Source organism: Antechinus flavipes, chromosome 6, assembly GCF_016432865.1.
Source record: "Antechinus flavipes isolate AdamAnt ecotype Samford, QLD, Australia chromosome 6, AdamAnt_v2, whole genome shotgun sequence".
NCBI lineage: Eukaryota > Metazoa > Chordata > Mammalia > Dasyuromorphia > Dasyuridae > Antechinus > Antechinus flavipes.
Window position 1 is genome coordinate 242233532 of NC_067403.1, and position 9834 is coordinate 242243365.

At 36.4% G+C, this 9834-nt stretch overlaps 1 protein-coding gene across 1 annotated transcript; it reads right to left on the reverse strand.

Annotated features, from left to right (window-relative positions):
• Positions 1 to 248: 248 nt before the first annotated feature.
• LOC127541549 (vomeronasal type-1 receptor 1-like) lies at positions 249 to 1127 on the reverse strand. The gene has a single exon (XM_051966779.1). It carries the CDS (start codon positions 1125 to 1127, stop codon positions 249 to 251), a length of 879 nt encoding a protein of 292 aa, XP_051822739.1.
• Between the last annotated feature and the right edge of the window lie 8707 nt (positions 1128 to 9834).

Consider the following 9834-nt stretch of genomic DNA (forward strand, 5'->3'; position numbering starts at 1 on the left):
AATACTCCATAGCTGTGTCTATCCATGATTATGAAAAATATCTTTTCCCTCTATCTGTCTGTTTCTCTATGACTTTTTCTTTTTTTTTTATTCAGATTTTAATTCAGAATAAATATCTGTTTAGAGCTTATGGTTGAGATATGGGGTTTAATTTCTGATAAATTGATTTCCAGTGTTCTGAGAAGTTTCTGTTAAATAGGAAATTGTCACTGTCAGGAGCCCTTTATCCACGTAGAAATAAAACAGAACTAGCAAATCCGATTGTCAATACTGATTAGCATAAAAGGACTAACAACTGGATAACAAAGGGAAAGAAGGACTGTAATATGTACCACTTGAACCCTAATTACTTTAGAAGAAGCCATAAAGACAATTAAAGGGGAACTGACTGAGTTGAAGCAGACAAAGGTAATCACCAGCAATAGAATGGCTTTAGTAGCTCTTATCTCAGGAGATGCTGTTGGGGAAATCCTTGTGCTGTGAATGTACTGGATTTGTTGGTTGTGACTGTAGAGGATAAATACCATGTAGCCACTTGAAAAGACCATGAGACATAGAAATACAATATAACAAACAGATTTCCAGATTATAATTTTTACAGTATTTGCATTATAAAAGTCTATATGCACATAGCCGGTGCTCCATCTTTTCTCAGTGTCTGTGCTATTCATTAAACCTACCATATATACAGGCACAATGGCATCTATCAGCAGATTGTAGATCCATAAAAGGAAACAGCAGGTAATGATATACTTTGGGTCTCTGGTCTTGAGTTTCATCCACATAGGGATATTGGGATTGATGGTGATGGCCTGGAAAACACATAGCAGGCAAGTGCCACAAAAGAAAAGACTCCGGACTACTCCCATCAGGTATGTTATGATTTTCTTCCCAGTGCCATCTAGGGAAGATGCCAGCCCCCAGACCTCCATTATTGTGGGGATGCTCCGGAAGAGAATCATTGTGACATTGGCAAAAGCCAAATGAATGATAATGAGGTTTATAGGTCTTGTTCTGTGATTAGTAATGAACTTAAGGCTGAATTGATAAAGCAGGAAAGCGTTTCCAAGGATTCCAAATACAATCATATTCAGGTAGGCAATCCCCAGGACTTCATCATAATACATCATTGCTTAAATGTATTAGGCAGAAGAACTGCTATCAAATCTAAGGTGACCCGGAAAAAAACACACACACAAAAAACCATTTGTTCTAAGCAAACAGGGTTTCCCAATGAAATTCTACAACTTTCTCCTCTACTCTACAGAGAACTTACCTAATAAAGACTCAGCATCCTTGCTCCATGAGAAATGTAGCCATGTAATGGTTAATAAGTTACTATTAATCAAAAGTAATTATTGAGCACTAACTACATAACATCAAGCAAAGAGTTTAGGATCTTTTTTTCTCAGAATACTTCCTGCCACACTTTATGAAACAGCACTGTTCAAGGCACTGTAAGGGGAGGAAAGAAGAAGCATGAGACAAAGTAGATTATAGTTGATCCATCAACAAGTATTACTTAAGTGCTTATGTGACAGGTACCGTGATAGGAGCTTTTCTCTCATATAACTTACATCCAACAGAGAAGACATGTACATGTATAGATCTCATAAGGAAATGGTCACAGGTTACAAATAAGGGCTTGATTTATTGTTTTATTGTTTATCTAGATTTAAGAAAATGATGAAAAACAATTTTAATCATTCATAATAAACCTAAAATTTGTTATCTATACATTTCCCCCTAGAGAACAATATATACAAACAGAGACAAGATTACTTTAGATAGAAAAGTCTAAGCAGGAAAGGGGACCAGGAAAAGCCTTCTGAAAAAGGAGTTTAATCTTGAAATGTTGGCAAATAGACTGCTTTACTGTTTTTAAAAGATAAGTTTTTGAAATATAGGAAGCCATCAATTTTTTTTTTGTATGACAGTCATTAAAGCTGGGGAAAGGAGCCCTCTGGTCTCAGACAGAGAAAAATGGAAAGGGAAAGATTGAGGCGGTGTAGGAATGATTAAGGGCTCAGAGACGGGCAGCCATAGAAACCTGGCAGTTAGTACATCAGAGCTTCATTGATATAGGGCAGGGGATGCATTCAGGGACAGAAGAGGAGCAAAGTCTCCCATGTAATGATTTTTTCAGATAGCTTTGCTGTCCACACAGGCATTATCTATCAGTTTAATACCTATATTCTATCAAGGCACAAAGACTAGTTGTAGGGTGATATTGGGCATGCAGAGAGAGGGCATAAAAGAGATGTGGTTAGGATCTTTGTTTTGACTCTCCTGCTTACTTCCAAAATCATCCAGAAAGTAATGAATCTGAGATTGTTCATCATTCTCATTGCAAGAGAAAGATCTTCTGTCCCTTTTAAAGAGAAGTAGCACGAGAGCTCAGGAGCTCTTGCTCCCCTGACTGGCTTTGGATCAATATATTTCCCCTTACATAATTTAATCTGGACAGCATTGATTTTTGTCCAGTATGATTCTGGGATTTTTAATGGAGCAAGTTCCTTTAGAAGATTTCTATTCCTTTTCCAAATACACCTGACATAAATAGTAACACAGCAAGGAAAGAGAAGCAAAATCCAAACCCCCAAAACAGGCACAATGTTTACCTCTTGATGTTATGAGAAAGAATATTATAGTTAGACTTCTTCCCAAAAGTCCCTAGTTCATCTGAAACAATCCAAGATTCTAAGGCTATTTTCCTTCTGAAAACAAAACGAAACAAAACAAAAACTCTTTACCTTCTGCTTCTGAGTCCAAGACATAGAATCACTCATCAGGCTGTTTTCTGTTACTAGGGCATTAAGTAGAGCTCTAAGAATCAGTGTGTGTGTGTGTGTGTGTGTGTGTGTACATGGTGTATATATGTGCACATGTCTATGTATATATATATCTATTCTGGATATGACCAGAGCTGATATTAAAGGCACATAACTGATCTCATTTCCCACTAGAACTGTAATTAGCCTGTCTTCTATGGGAAAGGTGAAACTATCTCTAGAGAGAATCAGCATATTCCTGATGAAGAAGCAAAGTCTTGTCCCAAGAGTAAAACCCCATCATCAATGCTAATTGATTCATTGACATTTCCAAATTAAGTATCTGGGAGAGAAACTTTTTTGTGCTTGACAGGGGAAGGGGGAAGTAAAGATCAGACAAAGGAACTGGGGAGAGGAAATCTGAGATCCCTAAGAGTTTGTTGGTGATGGTCCCTATGACCATTTTCTGGGGTTCCTTATGGGCTGCTCTATTGTGAATGTCCCTGGGTCTCCCTCCACGGAAGTCCTGAATGGATATCTTTGTCATATTACTTCATATATTCTCCCAAGATTGACATCCTTCTCTGTGAAGTCTGGACTAGCCCTGGAGGCCCCAGGGACAGCCAGAGTCAGGATAAGAAAAAGTCCTTGAGCTTTAGCGGGAGGAGTGAAGGAGATGGACAAAACTGTCAGGAGTTTTGCCAAGGATCTAGAGTGCAGAATCTCCACACTTTTCTCCTCTTCGTTCTCTCGACTTTCTCAGTCCACCCTCTAATCCCTCCTATGATTATCTGTATACACCAAAAGATTGAGCTAGTATGGAATAGTGAGAAAAGTCATTTTCCCAAACATATGCTAATAGAGTTATTGTCCAATAGATAATTAGTCTTAAGTGCTCGGTTGTCTGATTCAAGCACACCTTTTAAGAGTTTCAGCCCTTTACATCTCCTCCTTGCTTTCTTTTGTTTTAGAACAAAGGTGCTCACACCATCCCTGACTTCTCAGGGAGATGAAAACCCCCAAAAGGAAGTGATCATACTCTCCCTGACTTCTCGGGAAAGGAGGTGAAAACACCAAAAGGAGGTGATCATGCCCCTCCCCCCTGACTTCTCAGGAAGAGAGGTGAAAAACACCAAAGGGAAGTGGGGAGTCAAGTCAGATATTGTTAGGGGGTTTCTAGGCTGAATAGTCTTACTAGAAACTAGAAACTACAAACCCATCAGTATGGGAGGTATTATACAAGCACATAACAATAACGCACAGGCTATTGGTGATGACTCTCCCTACAGTCAGTGCAGGCTCGATGTGGTGTAACAAACATGAATTGTACATGCAAGTAGTGATATAACAAACAATATGAATCAACATGGTATTGTAAAAGATCTCCAGATTTCCAAAAGTCCTAGAAGAAGAGTATATAAATAACAATCACACATACTTCAGCAGCCAAGAGATAGTCCAAAACCAATCTATTGTCAGGGAATCCAATGATTCCTGCAGATTTTGAAGAATTGCAGAAATCTTATCATTTCTCAAAGAGTCCATTGATTCCTGAGGGTTTTCAAGTCCTACAACAGTCTTATCATGTCTCAAGGAATCCAATGATTCCTGAGCGTTTTCAAGTCCTACAATGATCATTTCTCAGAGAATCCAATAATTCCTGAGGGTTTTCGAGTCCTACAGCAATCTTATCTTGTCTCAGAGAATCCAATGATTCCTGAGGGTTTTCAAGTCCTACGACAATCTTTTCATGTCTCAGGAATTCCAACGATCCCTGAGAGTTTTGAAGTCCAACAATTTTTGATGTCCGTGAGTCAAACACCATAATTGCCATGCTCTTTCAGTGGTGGGCACAGTCAGCAATGGAACCATCCGGTGTTTCTTGGGTCTTCTCCTTCATTTCAAGGGTCTCTCTCTGATGGACAAGGTGAATATGGCTTGTTGGCCCCCATCTGATTCCTTCTTCATCTGTAGAGATACAAGCAAACTCTCTCCCCGAAGCAGTTAGCCTATTTGGTCCCTTCCATTCACCACTTTTTTGATCTCTCCACATCACCTGGCGATTATTTAAAGATAGGTGGAGCCACTCGCACTAGACACTGAACACTGGACAATTGTGGGGGCTTCAGAGAACTGACCCACTCCTTACAATTCCCTTTACTGGCTTTCTGGGTTCCACACTTAGGCATAGTCCTCAACAATTCCCCATTTTTGTTTTAGAGAATTTCATCAGAGTGAAGTCTGGCATTTATTTGGCTAACAGATCAAAGGAACACTCTCAATAACCCAGGCAAGGAGAGAATTAGTTTTGCCTGTGAAGTTAAAAGCTGTCAGGTATAAGGTTCCCATAAGTTTAGCGGATTGAACCCTAAGGAATAAGACAAGTTTATTATGTGAAATAGGGTTGAAGGAAAACATAGTGACAGCAGACATTTGAGTGATGTAATATGAGGAAGAGGAAGAAGAGGGAGCTTACAGGATATGAACTCATTTTTATCATTGTGTTTTTCAGAGTTCTTAAGACATTTGGTGTTGTCATTTTATAAATTGTTCACCTGTTTCTGCTCAATTTAGTATTCACTAGTTATTACAAATTCTCAAACTTTTCATTTCTAATACATTGATGCCAACTGTAAATTGTTCCAATTATTCCACCTTCTTTCCTTTATCAGTTCATATAAGTTTTTCCATGTATTTTTGAAATCCTCTTTTTATTTCTTAGGGTATAATAATACTCGATCACATTAATAGATCACAATTTATACAGGTCTTTCAACATTCATGATTACCCTCTTTATGATTTCTAGTGCTTACACCACAAAGGGGGCTGCTATAAATATTTTGGCACATAAAAGCCCTTCTTTTTTGATTTTTTTTTGTGGAATATAGGTATAACAGAAGTATAATTGGGTTAAAGTATTTGCCCTATTATTAATGTTTTTGTGTCATTTCAAATTGCTGTCCACAATGGGTGAACTTATTCAAGTATCTACCAAAAGTGTATGTGTTATTCAATTTTAAACAGTCATTTCATCTATAATTTTCCCTTTTCCTCATTTTTGCTAGTGAGATGGATATGAGATTAATTACCAAAATTTCTTTAATTTTCACTTCTTTAATCATCAATAATTTGGAGCAATTTAAAATATAATCATGATTAATTTGCATTTTTCCTTTGAGAACAACTTTGAAATCTGTAAGAACTCTTGTCAACTTAATCAAGATTCAAGATCCTAAAGGACTCCTGAGAAAGCAGCTGTAATATGTTATCCATTATAACTGATGGATTTGAGATGTGAAGTGGTTAAGAAGATTTGTTTTGCTTAATTACACTTATTTGTGAAAAGAAATTGAACAAAAAAAAAAAGAAAAAGAAAGGAGAAAAACCAATGATATTCAAGTTGGTAGAGAAAGAAAAGATATTTTTGTTCATTTTCTTTTAGGAATGCGATCATGGTATGATCCTGAATTTTAGCATTCACTTTCAGATAAAAGCAATACATGATACTATTTTAAAAAATTTTTTAATTTCAAAAGCCCTCTCATTAAACAAGAGGAATCTTTAACTTTTGATATTGCATCAATAAAATGTTAACAACTCTCAGGAAGTTATTTTATTTTATTACAATTATTATAGTATTCTCCTTGTTCTATTTCCTTTTCTCTCCATCAATTTATACAAGTATTAAATTTTGCTGAAATATTATCAATAATTTTACCTTAATTCATAGAATATATGAATTTTATCATTTCTTAAACATTATTACATTAAACTTACAGAATACAGTTTTTCAATTGCTCTCAAAATATTGGGCATCCTTTTAGTTTCTTTTCCTTTGCTAGTTTTATGCTTCTTGTTTTTACTCATTTTAGAAAAGCTTACATAGCTTTCACCTAGAAACATTCAGATTTGCAAGAATTACATTTCATATCTGTTTCCCCTCATAAAGAGTATCAGTAACAAACTGAGAAGAAAGTTTCCTGTATTCACATAATAAGGTTGATATAAACTTTCATGGTTTTAATCAACCTAAAAGACTCGATGAAATGTCACTTATTATTAGTAATTCTCCAAACTTTTGGTCCTTGATTTTGAATTCATTAATAATCGTTAAAGTCTATGGGACAAGGATTCAGAATATAGATACCTGGACTTGCTATTTACCCAGAAACTCCCAGCAGCAAATCCTATGTGAATTCACTTGATTTTTAACCACATTGACTTGATGAAACTCAGGTGGATCTCAGATTAGAAGGATTGAAACTTAGCTCTGCCTCTCAATAGGTAATTCTAATCTTTACATACCATAGAAGAGTCCTTAAAATTTTTTGTTTTAATTTTCAGGGGCTTCTACCTAGTTTCACCAAAGTTCCAGAGTAATAGGTTCCTTTCCCTTGAATTACCAAAACTATCACTTAACCTCTTTATTAAACACCCCAAGGTGTTAAACACTGTTTCTGGATTCTGATATATAAATTCTAAATTGAGGAGATATTTCAGTCCTCTTAATCTTTGTCTCTGGACCAGGGCAACTGGGAAACTTACCCAACTCATTTTTCTGAGAAGGCAATGGGTAGAACACAGCAGTGGTTAGTAAGCCAGTATGCATGTATGTGTTATCCCAGTCACACAGAACAGTATGACAAAGAAGACCAGGACACAAAGGAGTTATTTGTTAATTCCTCTAGCTAACTGGTAAAGGAAAGCTTTCCCTGATGTCAAGTCTTGGTTATCTTGATGACATGTAAATCTCCCCCTTTGATTAGCCCATTTGTGAACCCTCTAAATGTAGGTAACTTGACTTACTTTACCTATAGAGTTTAATTGACTGATTGATTCCTTAAAGGAATATATGAAATTATGACTCTGTTTAACAAAGTTTATTCAAGTTCTATGACACTTAAAGGAAGTATACCATTATGAATTTTGCTTTTATAGCCTAAGAGGAACATTATAATATATAAAAGAATTAGTTCTCTGTCACTGTAATATAATTTTGTTTATAGGAAGCCTTGGTGAAATGCTAATGATTATTCAGGTTTTCTCTGAACCTGCATTTGAACACAATAATAACCATTAAGTTTTTAATCTCTTTAATTCCTTTACTGTAGTAAATATATTTGAGCAGCAGTTAATTATCATGTGAATTCAGAGAGGAAATATTTTCCCCACAAGATGCATTTGTGTGTTGGCAAAAAATGCAGTGACAAAATCTCAGAGTTCTTTCTCTCTCCTTACGAGGAACTCTAGACATAGTATATAATAAGATTGCAGGGAACTTCGAGGTTTCTTAGTATAAGCTCCTATTTTTTTTTTTTTTTTGTGATGGACAAATCAAGGCCCAGAAAGGAGAATTTATTTTTCCCAAATTAACAATTGTAGGCCAGCCAAAATATGAATTGATATCTGGATTCTAAATCATTATACCAAAGTTCAGTGACAGACATTGTCCATGGATACAGAAAAATTAAGGATATTTTGTGAAATGTAGGAAGCCACTAAGTCTCACAGTGGGAATGGTCAATAAGTAGTGGCTGGGAGCATAGAATATCCTGAAGAAAGGCAAAGAGAAAAATAGTGGGAGAGAAAGATGAAATATGAAGGCAAGCTCAGGGGTACTATTGGTCAAGTTTGTATTTTGATGCATATGGCAGGTTCTGAATTCTGAGAAGAAGAGAGGGAACAGCTCCTGCTACATAAGGAATATTTGGTTTGTTTTCTCTGACTCTAGAGGGAATCTCAGCCTGCTGCTGATATTCTTTCTGAACACACAGAACTCTGCTCTGGGAGAATGTGGGACTCAGGGTATGAGATGGGGAAAAAAGAGCTAAGACAACAGCAACAAAAACCTGGAATGCTCATCTTCATATCTTACAATACAGTCACAAAGGTAATATTGTTGTTGAAGGGTATAATGATCTCCTGGTCCTGCTCATTTCACTCAGCATCAGTTCATGTAGGCCTCTCCAGGCCTTTCTGAAATCATCCTGTTGGTCATTTCTTACAGAACAATAATATTCCATAACATTCATATACCACAATTTACCCAGCCATTCTCCAATTGATGGGCATCCACTCAGTTTCCAGTTTCTGGCCAGTACAAAGAGGGCTGCTACAAACATTTTTGCACATACAGGTCTCTTTCCTATCTTTAAAATCTCTTTGGCTATAAGCCCAGTAGTAACACTGCTGAGTCAAAGGGTATGCACAGTTTGATAACTTTTGGAGCATAGTTCCAAAAATTGCTCTCCAGAATGGCTGGATGTATTCACAATTCCACCAATAATGTATCCGTGTCCCTGTTTTCCCACATCCCCTCCAACATTCCACATGATCTTTCCCTGTCATTCTAGCCAGTCTGACAGGTGTGTAGTGGTATGTCAGAGTTGTTTTTATTTGCATTTCTCTGATTAATAATGACTTGGAGCATCTTTTCGTATGGCTAGAAATGGTTTCAATTTCTTCATCTGAGAATTGTCTATTCATATCCTTTGACCATTTATCAATTGGAGAATGACTTGATTTCTTATAAATTAGAGTCAATACTCTATATAGTTTGGAAATGAGGCCTTTATCGGAACTTTTGATTGTAAAAATGTTTTCCCAGTTTATTACCATCCAACTTCTTGAAGAAGGGTGAGTGAAATTCCCTTTTGCTATACTATAGCCAGAATATACTCCTTTCCTAAAATGAAATCTCCAAAATTTATATTCTGGGTTTCCTTTCTAGCATAATGTCCTGATCTTTCTTTCTCACATGATTTTCTAGGATGATGTTCACAACCACGTCAGTCACTTTGTTTTAAATACTGTCTCATGATAGAACCAGATGTTTCTTTATAGTAGGTATTCATAAGAATTTATTTTGACTTTTCTTAATCAAAGACAACTGTTGAATTAAGCTTTTTAAGTATGTTTCCACCAAAATAGCATTGCTTGTCCAATCTCCATTTAATTTTAAATTTTATTTCTGATTTTCTGGACTTGGCTACTTTGCCCTAGAGTAGATGCATTCTTTCTTACTCCACCTACCCCAGGCTTTCTGCTTCCTTTTGTGTGGTT